The sequence below is a fragment of the Gavialis gangeticus genome, unplaced genomic scaffold (genome assembly GCF_001723915.1).
Source record: "Gavialis gangeticus isolate Ggan-Ray unplaced genomic scaffold, GavGan_comp1, whole genome shotgun sequence".
NCBI classification, from domain to species: Eukaryota; Metazoa; Chordata; order Crocodylia; family Gavialidae; genus Gavialis; species Gavialis gangeticus.
Window position 1 is genome coordinate 150,939,642 of NW_017729022.1, and position 18,103 is coordinate 150,957,744.

The 18,103-nt window shown below is 43.6% G+C and overlaps 1 protein-coding gene across 1 annotated transcript in view; it reads right to left on the bottom strand.

Moving 5' to 3' along the window:
- The window catches only part of PRKCE (protein kinase C epsilon), a 581,980-nt gene that overhangs the window by 28,679 nt on the left and 535,198 nt on the right, over positions 1–18,103 (bottom strand). The window contains exon 14 of the mRNA XM_019516328.1: positions 10,105–10,251. Within this exon, the coding sequence (XP_019371873.1) occupies positions 10,105–10,251 (147 nt within the window). The remainder of the gene's footprint in view (positions 1–10,104; positions 10,252–18,103) is intronic.

Below are 18,103 nucleotides of genomic sequence, written 5' to 3' on the forward strand. Positions count from 1 at the left end.
CATGGAGATTTAAGCGGCCAAAAGTGAAAAGGAATCCATGTTAATTTGAAGAAACCTAAAAGCAAAGTTCAGACCTCCCTGTCACTTGTCACTCCATCCCAACAGGCAGCTGGCAATCTAAAGTAAGAAGATGGTTAAACGGAGAAAATAACTGGGCTTAAGCTTTCAGAATGAGGGTTCTTTCATATTACAAGACTGGGATTCTACAAATGCGAACAAACAAACACTGGTAGACCCCTTGTACAGAACCACAAGAAGCATAATAAAAATTGTTTAACTTGTAAATATTTTGGAACCCACAGTGCTGGGAAGTAGCTTTAATAGTTCTGCAATTCTGTTAGTGTTGTGGTAATCCAAGCCAAAACCAGCTGCCCCAGGCACTGACACTAGAAGGAATGAGAGAAAAAAGTAAAGACTAACAAACAACAAAATGGGAAGCTGCTGGGAAAATAGACCCTTCCTCATTTCACTGAGGAACACAGAAGCCCTTCAACCAACATCATTTTGGATAAAACTCTAAAATGCTTTGTCCCCAGATTCTGACAGGATTTAGTAGTTGTACAAGGTCCCAGATTATTTTATTTTGGGTACTTAAATCCTTTTCTGTGCTGTGGAAACAAGGAGAGGCAGCGAAACATTCTCTAATCTGCCCTTTCATGTCTCAGTCTTCCCACCACACCTTGGGTCACTATTTGTGACAGAGTTTCTATAGCGGTCACAGGTGTCCACTGAGAGCTAACCTGTTACTACCAACTGATTTTACCACCTGTCACTAACAAATGCTTGCTAATCATTTGTTTAATCTCACAGCCACTAGAATGGAGAGAAATATATATATTTAACAACTTTAATAGGAATATAACCTTATAACACCCCCAGATCTTTGAACACCAGCATTGTCTGTAAAGTCAGCATCACTGAGAAGACCATTTATTAGATTATTACTCTAGGCAGGCCAGCAGGGAGGTGAGAAGTAGAGAATGCAACTGTGTTTTAATAATGGTACATGAGTGCCTCAAGTCTCAAGCCCACTTCCCAAGTTTTGATTGTAGCAAATAACACTTCATGCAAAAGCATGCAATATAGCTCCTTAGTCCCCCGCACCCAACCCACCTGCTAAATGCTGATTGCCATGCACCAGGATGACTGAATGGAAAGATATTATGAGACTGAAGGTACACCTCAAGGTTATTAGGCCTAAAAATTGACCTACCTTGAAATATTCCCCATATTGTTGGCCTTACCTTAAAGAGGGACATTCACACTGAAGCAAACTTGAAAAGAGAGAACATTCATACAAAGAAAAATTTATTTGGCCAGTAATTTCTTGCATTCCCTTTGGTACTACTGAAGGATATTGCATTTTAAAAAGGAGTTTCTTCCCCATAGCACAAAGATGAAATCATAATCCTGTACTTATGACACTACAGTTCATTGTCATGGAAATAACAATGATGCCAAAACCACAGAATTATGACATTGTAGCAGGAGGACAAAACACCCTAATTAAAAAGTACAAATATCTTTGCCCATGAGAAGCCAACATAAGAAAATAGATCTGAAAATGGGAATGTATTCAAAAGGTTTATGTTTCAGTCTAATACATATAAAAGTTTTCTCCAGACAGAAAGTCCCTCTTTAAGGATTCCAGCCATTTTTATAACCTCATATTTGTTGCAGCAATTTAAAAAATCATGCACCCCTATTAATGAACAGCTTTCCAACAGTTCTCCATTAAGACACCTGCTAAATAAGCAGATGCATCCTTTGCATTGCAAATAGCATTACCTGTACACTCCAATGTACCTATCTGCACTCACTATTTACTATCCAATTTTCACACACTTTTGGACAACTAGAGAAGAGTTTCAGCATTAACAGGTCTGTGAATGAAGGTCTACTGATGATTTTGACAACTTTTCACTGACTGTGGGTAAAAAAATCACTTATGCCCTCATACCATATGCTTATTGGCTCAATCTAAAATTTGGGATTGGTGGAGTTATTTTATTTTAAATCTTTGCTGCAGAGAAAAATTAAAACAAAACACATTGCTGGCATCCTTAAGTCAAGACTTAGAAGGAGGAAAAGACAGATGAAGAAATATTTAAAAGAACTAAATATACATATGATGGCTTAAGAACAATAACTAAGGGGGTGGGAGCTATGATAACTGGGTGTTCATTTCAGCTTTGCATATATTAAGATGAGAAAGGAACTCTTGTCTGATCTTGGAAACGAGTACAGGAAACTTTGGGTTGGATAGCAAGAGAAAGCTACTTAACACTGAGGTCTCTTATCACATAGAACAGTCTCCCAAGGGAAGTTAGGCAAGTAATTAGTCAATAATTTAAAAGTTGGGCTGAATCCGTGCATTTACAGTTGAATACACAATATTTCTAAACTCTCTTGCCCTTCCATCAGACCAAGTTACGGTGCTGTAGCAAAAGTGAATGAATTAATATTACTGTGTCCATTTTATGGATATGAAACCAAGGCACAGAAAGTTTAGGAGATTTGCCTATGGCTACAGACTGAGCCAGCAGGAAAGCTGGGAAATGGAATCCAGATCTCCCATTGGGGCTAAACACTAGCAACTCTGATGCATCGCAGAGACTCAAGAATTGCTAACAGAACATAACCATTTGGAAAACAAACAAAAACAACCCCCCCCAAAAAAGTACAACAGTGGTGGGAAAGGGTGAGTCTGAAAAATGCAAGAGGTTCATATTCAGGAGCGGGTAAGTATTTTGGGCAGAAGGCCGCTTACTGTGTTTTGGCAAGCCATTGAGGGCCGCATGACAGGCAGCCAGGGGCAGATAAATATTAATTTTCTACATTTTTTAGGGGCTGTGCAGACCGGATAGAATGGCCTGGTGGGCCGCATCCAGCCTGCGGGTCGCATTTTACCCACCCCAGTATTAGATAAATCAAAGCTGCTCTAGTAGCGGTGGTTACTTAGATTCCACAATGCAAAGTGCAAGCCTGCAACAGAATATCTTGCCCATATCTCTGCTAGAAGTTCTTTCTTAAATCTATTTTTTTGGGTTCTATAACAGTTTACAAAGATTAACACCTTTTTAACATTAACAGGCTTGTTGACTTTTAAACCCTGAAGGTTAAGTCATAATGGTGTGGAAACCGAAAATATCGCATTGTTCCCTGACAGCACAGTATATTACCACAACAAAATTCTTTTCCCAGCTTAGTTTTATACACCCACACTAAAAAAGGTTGTTTCAGGCACTGATAAAACTGCCACACAACTATGCTGTGGGTTCAGTCTCAAACAGATTTGTACAGCAAAACTTTGACTGTGTTATCATCATCTAACGCAAGTGTTCTTCAATTTTTTCCTGATAAATAAGCCCTTACTCAAATAAATACATCAATAAAATTTCAAGCCTCTTTTTTTTAAAAAAAAAATATCTGTCCTTTAAAAAAAAAAAAAAAGAGGGGGAAAAAACCCAAAGTAATGACAAGCCTATATCTTATTTTTTTGTGTGTATCTGTTTTGAGAGATTGACCAAGTATATCTGACCTTGACAGGTATGTAGGGAATGGTGGAGTAAGATTTTTCTTTGTGTTAAATCCCAATTTTCAGTACTTTGCAACAACCATGGCTGTCTTTCACTATCCACCCAGTGAGTTTCAACCCACTGGTTGAGAAACATTGGTTCAATTTTAAAAGAAGTTTAACCAAATCCAAGAAAGGGAAGGAAACAAAAAATCATGGGATGATTTTCAGGGACATTTAGGATCTGAAGCTCCCATTGATTAAACCACATAGACTGTGAATTTCCAGTCATAAAGTCCACTCCTCCCTGATCTTGCCTCCCAAGGTAAGTGGAACTGGGACATAGAGGATTCTGAACCACAGCACCATTCTTTATTTCCCCATAGACACAAAGCCCGTCTGTGGATGCTTTACTGCTTCTGGGAGATGGAAGAGCATTGCATTCTCACTGGAAACCCCTGAGGTTTTTGCAGGCCAATTAACACATTGTGCCTACTTTCCTATTTGCAGTGTGAGACCCCTCCTCTGGGAAGGGAAAATGATCCAATGATCCAATCAAGTCAGCAGTGGGCATGCTGCCAAGGAGTCAGAGAAAGGTGAAGATGGAGAACACTTGGTCACTGCAGATGCTCAGAGACGCTGTGGTTTGGAGCAAGTAGCTATTTACTCTGCTTGACAACCTTAGCCAGCTGCCATGGGTAGTATCGAGGGAAATTTTGCCTCCCCCAGTGGAAGAATTCCAGTGAATTTCTGAGTCAAAATACAATTTTTTGTTTTTTACAAAGGCGTCATGATGTGCCTCTTTGGGTTCCCTGTCCCTGAGTCTTTACTGTGGAGGACAGATATTTTACTTGTATTAGAAGTATATTGTCCTCACGGTGAAATTATAACCCCCTTATTTGTACCTCTATTAAAAGCAGCAGGGAAGACGTTTTGTGATATATTAATGTTCCAGAAATTCTTTGAAACTGTAAGCTGTAGCTTTTTAAGAATAATGGAAGGAAACTTGGAGAGACATTGCCAAGGTCATGGTCTCAAGCCCAAAAATACTTTTCCTCATTGCATCTGTTTGCACATCTGTTTGCAAAATCCACTTGATATCTAATATTTTTCCTCAACACATATGCTTCAATACTATTTTTGTTTTCAAAACAAACAAAACTATATAGCATCTCTACATATGAGCAGCCCTGGAGTAACAAGCCTGGAGTATACTTCACCTGTATAAACACCTGATTAATCTGACTTTACAGGAACAAGGCACGTGGGGCTAGTGGGCATCCATGTCACTGGGCTGCAATGCATTTTCACCCCTCTATGGCAAATATTGTTTATGAGCCAACAAGTTCCCATAGCAGGTTTTGGGGCCACCAAATAGGCATGTTTTCACTGCCCTTCTCTGGCAGACCCCTATGTCACCCTTTGCATTGCCCTTCTTCGCAGCTTGCTGCTTAGCCCTTTGCTGTGACAGCTCTGCCCAAGACTCTCACTGTGCCAAAGAAAATGACCCTTGTAAGGGTTATTTTCAGTTGGTAATTTTTTGTTCCTAAGTTTGAACCCCAAAGAAAAGTTCGGGAAGAGACTGCAGAGCTAGGCTTCCAAGAGAATGTCGGGGCAGTGTATCATTTTGGAAATGATGGAAAATACAATATTGCTTGAATTTAAAAATGGTAATTCACTTGGATACAGCCACTGACTGAATAACTGCTGAGAAACCTCTTCTAATCCAACACTGCCAAAAATGTTGAGTCACCTGGGACTTGTGGAAATCAAGTTTTCTCTACCAGTGTAAAGACAGAAAAACTGGTGAATAAACAGTCATACAGTTGATTCTTACACGTCTAAGTGAAAAATTCCAAGTTCAATGCGAATGGCCATAGTCAGTCAGACATAACATATATGACCTGGAGAGAAGGGGCTGGCTTAATGCACACATCTTATATTGCCTTGTATATGTCCATTTATAGTTTCAGAAGTTTACTGTCAAAGATGACAAAGATCAATGACAAGGATTGACCCAAAACACAACAGAATCAGTGGAACACTATATTGGTTTCAAAAGGTTTGGGATCAAGCCTGCAGCAAGTAGAGAGCAAGAATAAAAGCATACAGGGATCCTAGGATGGAAATAACTGCTACTAATAAAAAATGCAGCAGTCACGTTTGCAGTTGCTGGAGCAGAATTTACTCTACAACTCCTCCAATAATGATGCCTCAGTGACCTCCCTTGGCAGATTATTCTACTGCCTGATGACCTCAGTGTTTGACCATTTTTCCCTATTATCTTAAATTTTTCTTTTAATTTCCAGACTGTTTCCAGTTATTTTACCCTCACTTACAGGACTATCTCCTTTTTTGGTTATTTCTTCACGTAATTGTGAAACAAGAGGCGAACAAAAGCCCCTGTAGTCATCTTCGGCCCTACAGGCATATCTGTATAAATGTGTACTCCCTTCATATGGGCCCAGCTGTATGCGTGCATGCAAATCTGGGATCTGGATGCACACATGACTGCATAGGCATTTTGTTCACTCCTCGCCACACGTGTGCATTCATAGCACAGGCAAACATGTTCTAGCTACAAATAAGGCCTCTTTTTTCAAAGCTCTTCTCCTAGTCCTAAACCAAATTCTGTTTTCCTTATATATGTTTAGGGAACAGAGAAATTAATAAATTATACTTAGTTGAAACCCAGGTAAGAGGGATTTACTGTGAGTCAGCTGATCCACAGAAACTGTTGTGTGTGTCTACTCTATCCAACAGTGGGCATACCTACAGAAGACGCTTTGAGCACAGTAGACTAATTCTGCCGTGCATTAGTGCAACAGGCAAAACCCATGCTAATGCCCTAATGCCCAGTAGAATTAGTCTACTGAGCATTAGCATCACCAAAAAAGCATGCACCAGTGCTAATGCATAGTAGCACCAATTAAGGTAGTACCTGTATTTACAGGCACTAAACAATGTGTCGTAATTATGGTGCATTAATGAACATGTAGATGTGCCTAGTAAGTAGAGACTAAACTGCGATTAGCAAGATAGATAAAATGGTACTGAAAGGTACAAAGGGAACTAAGAATGGCTTTTGCAATATACCAAGAGAGAAGGAATTACTAGAAGGTAGATCCAGTAACAGTTGTTTCATTCAAAGTAAATTGCTCAAGTTTATCTTCCACTTACCACAAGATAATGGCACACAGAGAGTTTCTGTGGATCCGCTGATGGGTGTAAACCTCTCCCCACTTCTTAAACAAAAAATGATTTGTTTGACAGCTACAGCATCAGATGCCATTCTCAATTAATCATCATCTTTCATAGGGTGTGCAACAATTGTTAATCTCTTGCCATACCATTTGGCACTTTTGTAAAGGCCAACTACAATAATATTTATTAACTTGAATCAAACTTAGAGAGGACTACGTGTAGCCAACTATGGGTTGTTTTGCCTTCTGTCCTCTCCCTTCTGTGCATCTTTCAGTGTGTGTGTTATTCCACTTAGCTTGAGGTCTATATAAAAGTTTATTCTACATCATTTATGAAGATATTAAATGTTACTGGCCTAACACTGACCCATATAAATCCCACTGGATGCCTCTCCCACTTTGAAGTTATGCTTTTTATAATTATGCTTTCTTTATGTGACCTTCTCACCAATTCTTTATACATGGCTTTCTTTTCCAAACAGTATCACTTTTCCAAGCACAAGTGGAACAGTAAAATTCCAGAATGATCTTGCTGGGAATTCTAAAGCAACAGGGAACACCAAGCAGTTGGAAAACTATGGAGCTGGTACAAAATTAGTTGATGGATCAGAAAAAACAAGGCACAATTATATATGATATGCTTTCAGACACTGCTAACAGCAAAAAAGCTGATAGGCTCAAGTTGGAAAATAAATCATCTTGGATGCATTTCTTACTACAGGTTGAGAAAATAAAAATAAAAGGGAAACTTGGCACCAGAGACCACAAATTATCTGAATTCTCTCACATAAGTAAAGGCTGCATAGAATACAGATGTACAGACGACAAAAATGCAAATTTGGAGAATGCAAAAATAATAAAGTTAGTAAATAAGTGCATGATGGGAAGTTTCATGAAAATTCAACATTGTAGAAAGTAACCTGAAGAATAACAAAAAAGGTGTAATTTAGGTACAATATATTATAATTATTTAACAAGTAATTATTCACAGAACAACCATCTATCCCTAGAGACGTTCATAAGGTACCATGCAGAGTGAATCAAAGATCAATGGAAATTGGTGATGTCACCAAAAATAAGGATTACCAGTTACTTAAAGAAAAAGGTAAAGGAGCAAATGAGCAGGATAGGTTAATGGTACTGAAAGGTACAAAAGAAGCTAAGAATGAATTATCGGAAAGTAGGCCCAGTAACAAGTTAGGAGGTGCTATATCAACAACAAATTAAAAATAGCTGAGATACTGTATTCATTATGGAATTTAACAAGAACAGAAAAGGAAAAATAGATACTTAGACAATTAGGCTATTGGCAGATGTGAAATACAAAACAAAACAGAGCTTTACCAGAAGAAGAAGCGGGTCGGTTTGACCCGGCTCACCCAATTCCTGTATAGATCACACATTCAGCAAGGCTTTTTAGTGCTTTTATCTAATTGTTGAGTCAATCAGATATTAGATAAAAGCACAAAAAAGCCCCAGTGAAGTGCCCGATCTATACAGAAATTGGGCAGGCCGGGTGAAACTGATGTGATGCCTCTTCTGGGCATGCACTGCGCTTGGCGTGGAGGTGAGCCAAGCTGAAAGTAAAGCATTTTTTTCACATCTGTCAGCAGCCTTAAATAATGAAGGTATTGTAAAAATACCTACTCTTGAATCACCAGTAAAGAAATGATCAAAAAATATGAACATGTGTAAAACAGCCAGTAAATAACATGTGTCCTTGTATATCCAGGGAAAATAGCTTACAAGCACACTGGGCCAGTAATAATCAGTTTCAGAAAGCACAAAGGAATTAAGGAAATACTGGAAGACTGGAGCAAAACAATTATGGATTAAATTCGACGTTTGCATTCAGTTCTGGTCACTCCACCATGAGAAAGATATTAACAAACAAGAAGAGGTATAACAACCAACGTCTATGCCCTCACCCACAAGGACAGTGGCAGGGTCTGGCTAGGCAGTTACTCTTGTGCCCACTCCTAAGTAGGCACCTGGGATTGGTGCACATTGATCGCCTACCCCTTATTACTGCAAGCAAGAAGTTCGAGAACAGAAACAAAAAGAATCCTGGAATGAAAGGACAAGTTTCTTCTGGAAATGGTAAAAGGGTCAATGATACGCAGCCTAGCTAAACACTCGCTACAACTTGGTAACTGTCTACAAATATGTGATAGGTGTAAATAATGAATGGGAAGGATTTGTTATGAAGGGATAAAACTAGAATTAAGGTGATGAAATCATGAAAGGAAAGTTTCATGCTGATCATCCAGAAAAATCTTCCTGTGAACATTAGGCAGAGGCATATTCATCCAGGGATGTCCTGAAAACCCAGGCACTTCGGATATTATACTTAGACTCTTATGTAACAGAGATCAGTTCTGCATAGAGCTGGACTAGATGACTCAATAAGGGTTTTCTTGCATCTAATTTTTATGACAGTAGGATTCAGTGTTGAGCACAATGTTTTTAATATCTTCATAAACTATCTAAAGAAAGAAAAAATCAGTACTTTCTATTTGCAGACAAGATCACACAGTACAATAGAGGGGAAGCAAAATTAAAAGCAGCCAAATGATGTTCATGGGTTTTGGCATTCAGAGTAAAAGGATATTTTCTGGTGAAATGTTAAATACTATGTTTGCAGTCTTTTATTACACCCTAAATCAATGCTGTCAGATACGTTCTTTCACAAAATTTGCTATGCATATAATTGTCAGCCCACAAGCTGGCATGTGTGTAAGATATAAATACGTCAGATTTGTTTGGCTATTTTCATTTATACGAAGACAAGAATAACAAAAACATTTTTTGCTTGGCTTCAATTACTTTATCTAGTGAGGCTGCTGTTTATTTAAATTATTTGATTCAAAAGATGGATATGTTATTACTACTTAGCAGTATGCAAGATGCATAGACTTAAACTAGACCATGATGCACAGTTTGTGTTTTCTTTATTGGTTTTACACCTTCACATTGTGTTACTGTATTTTTATTTAACATAGTTCTAAACATTTTCCTCTATGTACCAACACAAAGCCCAGTGAAGCTTGGCATACTGGGACTGTGCATCATTCCTATGGACAGTTCATATTATTTTGAACCATGTTCTTCAGATATTACAATGTTTAGGAAAATCTTTTAACATAGAACTTGAGCTCCCTTAATGTTTGAATGAGACTGAATATAAAAATATTACTGTGTCCTGAGTCTAGTCTGACACTTACCTTCAGTACAACCTATATCAGGGCAATGACTTCAGCATGGCCTGTGTTTTATTTCAGCTTTGTTACACAAGGCTCATTTTTTTATGAACCCCCCCAAAGAAATCAACAAGTGAGATATTAAAGAAACTTCTCTCTGGATATTACTCAAACTGTTACTTACAATCCTAGGTTTGAAGGGTGGCTTGATTTTTCGTTGTTCTAGAAGAACCCAGTCAATTTCCTTGAAAAATGGATGCTGCTTAATTGCGTCTTCCCCATTCTGGGATGCCACACAGCCTAGTCGCTTATTGGGGTTTTTTGTCATGAACTACAGAAAAAGACAAAATTGGAAAACATTACTGATATAGAGCTAGTAATTAATTGCCATTCAGTCGCATTCTCATTCTCCATGCAGATCCTCCTAAAGAAACTGTCTCTGTAAGCCTTTGACCTATAAACCTCTTTTGGGGGGGAAGGCTCTCTCAGAAGAAGAGTTGCAGAACTTCCTGATTTCAGCTGGTTGGGTATGCTTGAGAATAGACACTTTCACTTTTTCTACTTCCCATCTCAGTCAAAGCTGGGTAGAGAAGCAAAACAGGAGCAACACGTAGGGGGTGCATGTGGGCACATGTGTACCCTGAGCATGGCGGTGCACTCCCTGCAAAAAGGTGCTGCTGACACTGTTGGCAGCGCCTGTGGGCAGCGGCCACTCACTACCGCGCCACCGACACCACCGATGGCATCTGCGGGCAGTCTGTGGTTCCCACTGGCCACTGCCGCCACTGTCAGCAGAGGCTGTGGGTGCTCGCCAACCCTTGGTCAGCGCTTGCCAGCGCCGGCAGTGGCTGTGGGAGCTCCCTCACTTACCGCTGCTGTGCTCCTGCTGCTACCACACTCCCGCCACTGCCATGCCCCCCACAGCCACTGGGGGGGATGCGTTGTTCATGAAGCAAAAGGAACTACATCCCTCCCTCCCTGACCTCAATCAGCTATAGCAGTGGTGCTCAACCTTCTTTCTTAACAGGCTAGATGAGCTGTGCTCAAGCCAGACACAGGCCAGATGTGGCCAGTGGCTCTGATCTGGTGAGTGTGGCAAGGCCCCATCCACAGGAAACCAGGGGACAGCCTGGCCCCGATTCATCCCTATGGGGGGTAGAGGTCATGGCCCAATCTGTATCCAGCCCTGCAGAAGGGAAGGGGGCATGGCCCAGCCTCAATCAAGCCCCATGGGAGGGAAAGGGGTGTGGCTCAGCCCTGAGTCATTCCTGCAGGGGGAGGGGGAGGGGAAGGGAGCATGGCCAGCCTAGATCTGGCTGTGCAGGCAGAGGGCATAGGAATTTGGCAGCTCACTGCTTTCGCACTGCCAAATTTCCCGATCTGTGGGGAGCCCTGTGGGCCAGATTGAATGGCTCTGCAGACTGCATTTGGCCTGGTGGCTGGAGGCTGAGCACCTCAAGCTATAGAATTAAAATTTATTACATCTCCTCTTTTAGCCAGTCTGCTCTGCTCGATCTTAACTAAAATTTTAAATTCCACTTCCCCCGCTCCCCAGCTTTTTAAATCTTTTGAATGCACAGGACTATATTCATTCAAGACAGCTGTGGTTTTGCTTGTTAGTACTTGGGGAGTGCCGGGGAGGATTATATTAGGGCAACGCGAAGCTTTGGTTCGTGATCCGATTTGGCCCAATTCGGAGGCTGAATCTCCAAATCCGAATCGAATTGCTAGAAGCTTAAAACTTTTTGAATCTGAATCAATTTAGAAAAGATTCGGAAGAGATTCAGCAATTTGGAGATTTTGAAGGTGGTCTTTATGGGGAAACAGAAACTTAGAAGAGGGAGGAGGGGGGGAGGGAAGGACTGATATCTCTAGCTGGCCAGTGACTGTGACTTCTCCCTGACTGCCCTTCCAGTCACAGCGTCTTGGGGGAGGGACATAGAAACAGCATAAAAGCCTCTGAGTGCAGGCTTTTCTGTCCCTTTCCTGAAGCTGTTTCTGCCTGAGCAACAGCATCTCACAGGTACTGTGGCTACCGGCCTGGCTTCCTAGTCAGTGGCCTGCTACTTTTTGTTGTTAGAAAGGATTGGATAGGATATAGCTTAGCTTAGTTTAGCTTAGCTTAGCATCTGTCTACTTCCAATTCATTTCTTTCAATTTATATTTGTTTTTTCCCGCCCTGGAACAGTGGGGGAAAGCTGCAGACAGAGGGGGACACATTCCCAAGGTGAGCAAGATTACCCAGACCATTGGAGAGATGCTTGCTCTGAATAGCCAGCCCTTCTCCCTAGCTCAGCAGCCAGGGTTCAGGTGGCTTATGGCACTCGTGGCCCCATCTTACCAAGTGCCTGCACGCACCACCTTTAGCAGGACGGTGGTGCCTTCCTTGTATGAAGCATCCAGGGAGTACTTGAGGGAGGAGTTGTACAAGGCAGGGCCACAGGTAGCCTTGCACTTCAGCTCTGACATCTGGGGCAGCTGGGGTGGGGATCACGCCTACCTCTCCCTCACAGAACACTGGTACAATCTGTGAGGCCATCGGTGGGCTCTCCTCCAAGCCGAGGTGCTGAATGAGTCCCACACAGGGAGATTATGGTGGCCATGAACCATATGGTACAGGAGTGGCTTGTTGGGCAAGTTGCCAGTGATGGCACCGCCACTACTACCACTATGAGACAGCTGATTAAAAAATGCAGGAGGGTGGCAGGCTACTTCTACCGCAGCATCAAGGGGAGCAAGACACTGTGGAAGAAAGAGGCAGAGCTGAGCATTGCACAGCACAAAATCATGCAGGATGTGGCGACTCAGTGGAACTCCACATACCTGATGCTTGAAAGGCTGGTGGAACAACAGAAAGCCATCTATGAGATGGCCTTGCCTGGGGAGATCAGGATCAGCAACCCCCTGAACAGTGCTGAGTGGGGTACCATCTCCCAGATCTTGGTGGTCCTCAAACCCCTCCTCAAGGCCACCAAAACCCTCAGCGCTGGTGATGACCCCTTAGCCAGGTGATCCCCATAGTGAGGGAACTGGAGAGCCAAATGGAGAAATTCCAGGGGATCAATGTTCCTGGCTGGGGCAGGCCACTGTCACTAGACGTGCAGGCACTGGTGAGGTGACTGAAGGAGGGCATCAGGAGATGGCTGGATCCCTTACGGTCCAGTACGGTCCACATGCTGGTGGGCATGTGTGACCCAAGGATGAAGGAAAGCATGTGCACCAAAACCCTCGATCACTGGATGCAGGTGCTGGTCAACAAAGTCAGGGAGGCAGAAGGGCAGAGGCAAGGGGATGTGGAAGAGGAAGACCCACTTTCCCGTACCAGCACTCCCAGCACAGTACCACCACTGGCACCAGCACCAGCCAGTCTTCTCCATGCCAGCCACTGCTAAAGTGGGCCAAGGGCATGGCTTCAATGCCAGGGTCCAAACACACCAGAACGCAGGTAGAAATGAGGCTTTGGTGGCTACCTATCTCGCTGAGGATGTGGAGCCACTGGACTGCAACCTCTTGGTCTATCAGGCAAGCTGCAGCCAGATGTGGCAGGATCTGGCCACGGTTGCCCAGCAACACCTGTCCTGTCCACCAACCAGTGTCCCAAGCAGGAGGGTGTTCAGCATTGCTGGGGATGTTGTGACACCCCACCGCACCTGTTTGGATCCTGGTTTGATAGAGCAGCTGGTTTTCTTGAAAGTGAACCTCCTGCTCCTGGGGTTCCCCGAGCTTCACCTGCAGACAGACTGAGTGCCACTCTTCTCACTTTGTCTGCATCTATTTCCTTTTTTCATTAAAAAAAAAAACAGTTAATGCCCCACTTCCAGCTGGAGGGGGCACTCACTGCATCACCAGCCAGCAGGGGAAGAACATGCCCTTGCTGAGCTTGCTCCCCTGCCAGGACAAACTTGGAGGTATGAGCTGGGGCTATGGGGAAGGAGGAGGCCCCAGGTCCTGGGCATGACCACTAAAACTGCACCTGCCAGGGTAGGGAGGCCTGGTGGGACTGCTGGTGGTGCAGCAGCCTGGTAAATGCCAGGACCAATGATCCCCTGGTAAAAGGCAGGTAGGAGGCACCATAACCTCCAGCTAACGCATGCACACACACAGTCCTGGCTGGGGAAAACACAGATCTGTCACGTCTTTGACAGGCCTGAGGCTTACTGGTTGTAGCGCGGTTGTGAAGCTTCAGGGGAGCTTAGCTTAGCTGCCTGGGATGCCAGCTTTTGTACTGAAAAATGCTTTGTCAGGCTGAGGAAGCACCTGCAGTTGGTGTGTCTCCTAGTCCTGGATGGAAGGAATAGTAAAGAAGCCAGAGGCCAGCCTGACATGCAATGCAGGCAAGAAAGCCAGTCAGTGAAAATGGAAATGGAGGCATCAGGGGTAAGGGACAGGCTGGGGTGGGGGGGAGGGGAATGTAGCAGCAAAGGTAAAAGTGCAGAGGTACCTGGGGAGTCAGATGTCTGGCACCTAAAAGTCAGATGTCTGGCACCACAGTGATGGCACACCTAACAGACACACACCAGGTGCTCCTACTGGAGAGGAAAGAAGGGCTGACAGTTTGGCTACCTGAGATGCTGCTGCTGGTGCTCCTGAGTCACTCAGTTATTTTACCTGTTGCAGTTTACAGTGGTGGGCTAGACTGAGGCTGTATGGGAGGAGGAGACCCCACTGAGGCACACTGTCATGTGTGCAGAGGCCCCAGCACCAGGAAGGTTGCACCTGAACAAAAATACACACACACAAACACACACACAGAGTCGCACAGTGAGGGCGCACCTAACAGATATGCACGAGGTGCTCCTACTTAAGAGGAAAGAAGGGCCCGACAGTTCAGTTTGGCTACCTTAGATGCTGCTGGTGCTACTGGTGCTGACTGCTGAGTCACTAAGTTATTTTTACCTGCTTCCGTTTAAAGTGGTGGACCAGGATGAAGCTGTAGGAGAGGAGGAGTCCTCACTGGGGCACACTGCCATGTTGTGAAGAGGCCCCAGCACCAGAAAGGGAGCACCTGAACACACACACTGTGTCACCCACCCATGTCATGAGTTTTGCCTGTCTCTGGCCAGGTGCAGAGACCAAGAACCCAGACTCCCCTTGCACCTATCCCCTTGACAGCTGGCAGGCTTTGTGGCAGCAGCAGGGCCTAGCAGGCCTGCAGTAGTTTTTTTCATCTCCCTGTGCCCTAAGACAGACACAGTCACACAAGCACCCATGTCATGAGTTTTGCCTGTTAGCAGCCAGAGGTGTGGCTTAACACACACACGACATGAGTTTTGCTTTCAGGACTTTGAGGTGCAGTTTCCCAGAAACCCCTGAACCTATTCCCTTGAAACTTGTCGGGCTTCCTGCCCTCAACAGAGGCTACCATCCCTGCAAGTTTCATCGAAATCAGCCCAAACATGACAAAATTTTAGATATTTCATTGATTCCCATTTATACTCCATGGCCGAATCTCTCCAAATCAGCGTGGAATCTTCTGAAGCCTATTCGGCCGAATCAAATCAGAAAAGCAATCTGAATCTCCGAATCGAATTGGTGGCATCCGAATTGGCTAAATCCATATTGAATAGTTCCCTATTCGCACAGGCCTAGATTATATCACTTTATATTCTAGAAGCCTATCTGCATGTGGAATGGGCTTGTCCAGAGTTCTGCTTCTCCCTTAAAAAAGAGCCAGTGGCTATGAGACTGTACAGAAGGGAGCAAAGATTATGGCTGTTTTATAGAGATTTATCAAGGCTACTAGTAAGTGCCTTCTAGAGCCATTACACCTGTTTCTGGCTTCAGAATAGTGCTATTACATACAATATTATCCAAAGCTCCTGCATCTGTACTATACTTTGCCTAGTGGCCAGTATGGCTCAGGTTCTAAGAGTTAATGATTTTTACAGCCATAGTTTGTGAAAGAAATGCAACTAAGGGTTTTTCCATAAAAGATCAGGAGATACATTTTTTTATGTACTCACTGAGACTTGAGCAATGTGAATTGTAAGCATCACCACAACAGTTGCTGTATGGGTGTGGATAACTAAAAGAGTGCAAAAATAGGGAGGATAAGGGTCTCTGGACTTTCCCACTCTGAACATTATGCTGGTAAACTGGACTTCCCCATTATTTCTCTTTATCTTTCCACATGATGTGTAATTGAGTATGGGAGAGTAGCTAGGATTCTGAAATAGTTTAAAGTTGTTGATTTAATATTAAATGCAAATTTCTGAGTTTCATTTTTTTCCTCACTGTTCAAGCACTTTTACAATAATTTCCCATGTCTTGTGTGAATTTTGGTTTTTTGTTTTCTTTATATTTTATTACTGGCTCCTTTTTAACACTTTTCTAATGGAAAATAAATTTTAGGAGGGTTAAAAGATTGTATTCCATGATTTCCCCTTTAAGAATTAGGTTACAATCTATATATATCTTTGCCATTCACAAATTCACAGAAGTTTAAGGCTGGACAGGACCTTGTGACATCATCAGGCCCAGCCTCCCTGCTCTACACAGGAAAGACTGCTGGGCTAGAGACAGACATTCTAAAAGCCTGAGCCTGAATTGATTCAATCTTTGCAAGTGAGAATAACCTGGATAGGCTGAACTGGTTTGAAACCAGACAGGCATTCTCTCTGGGCTGAAAATTCAGGCACATACCTGCAGTTGCTCAGGCTAGATGCCGGGGGCGCTAGAGCAGCCTTACCTTCCCTTCTGCCTGGACGGTCCCAGGCTTTTCCCTGCTGACTGCTCAAGGGGCAGGAATATTGCCAGCACCCATCCCCAGGCTAGCACTCTGAGGCAAGGTGGGGAGGAGGGTTAAATGCATGCTTCTGTTGATGACACAGAGCTTTTCAATCTCTCTCCCTGCTTCGTCATACTGTCTGCAGCAAACTGACAGGCAAGCAAGTCAGCTGGGGGCTGATAATAATAACAGTCTTTATCACCCAATTAGAAAAACAATGGCCTCTCTTCATTACTTCAAACTTCTTAAACTGCTTACTGGCTGACCTGTTGATTAGCTCCAAACAGCCCTAAGCAGTCATTTTTCTTTCTGCCTGCTCCAGTGAAATTGGAGAGAGACACACACCAAGACACCTGTCAGTATTAGTTAGCATACCACTTGCCTAGGGTCTGTGGAGCTGGGGTCAGTGGCATGGGAGATGGGAGGGAGGGGGCAGGGGTGACATGCAGGGGGTGCATGTGGGTGCACATGCACCCCCTGAGTGTGGCAATGTACCCCCTAAAAAAAGGTGCCACCAACATTGTCGGCACCGTGGGTGGTCACTGCACACCACCCCGCCACCGACAGCATTTGTGGGTGGTCAGCAATCTCCACTGGACGCCACTGCCAGCGGTGCCTGAGAGTGGTTGCCAAACCTGGTCAGCACTCCCCAGCTGCTGACAGTGCCGGCAGCATCTGCAGGAGCTCCCCACTCACCTCCGCTGTGCTCCCACTGCTGCCAGTGTGGCTGTACCCTCCCCCCCCAGCCACTGTTCATGGGACGGGGGCATTTCCTGGGGGAAAGTAGGGCTGTGTCTGCAATCTCTGCTGGAGCCTTACATTGCATTAGCTGACATACCACATGCTATCTATGGTCCATGATGTGGCAGAGAGGAGGAAGGGATCCTTCCTTAGGCAGCGAGTGGTGAAGAGGCGGGGGTATGTAGGCACAGGGAAGCCAACAGACCTTGCTGTGCCTGAAAGTCTCTGCTGGAGCCCCAGCCAGGGAACAGAGGGGAGGGGCCAGCCCTGCAGTGGAGCAGAGAACTCTGCTCAGCCCATAGAGCATGCCAGGATGCTGGGGGGCTCTGATTTAACTTAAACAAGGAAGGGGTCTGGGACAGACATTGCATAAACCAGTTTGACCCAAATCAGTTAAGGCTGATACTACACTCAACCAGGTTTATCTCAAACTGGTTTTAGCCATTTTCAAACTGGTTTATGTACACTGAACATCTGTTCTATTACAGGTTTAAACCAGTTTCTGATCACTTAAACCACTTTATCTGTAATGTCTTTCCCTAGTCTTTAAGCAAATAGCTTACATTTTAAATGGATGCAGTGGTATGCCATGCTCCTCATTTGACATTAAATTTGTCTTAAATTGTTTCTCCATTTCTGACTCTGTAAGGTGAACATTTAGCAATGTTTACTTATTTTATTTCTTAGAGGAGGTAAAGGTTATAACTATTAAAAC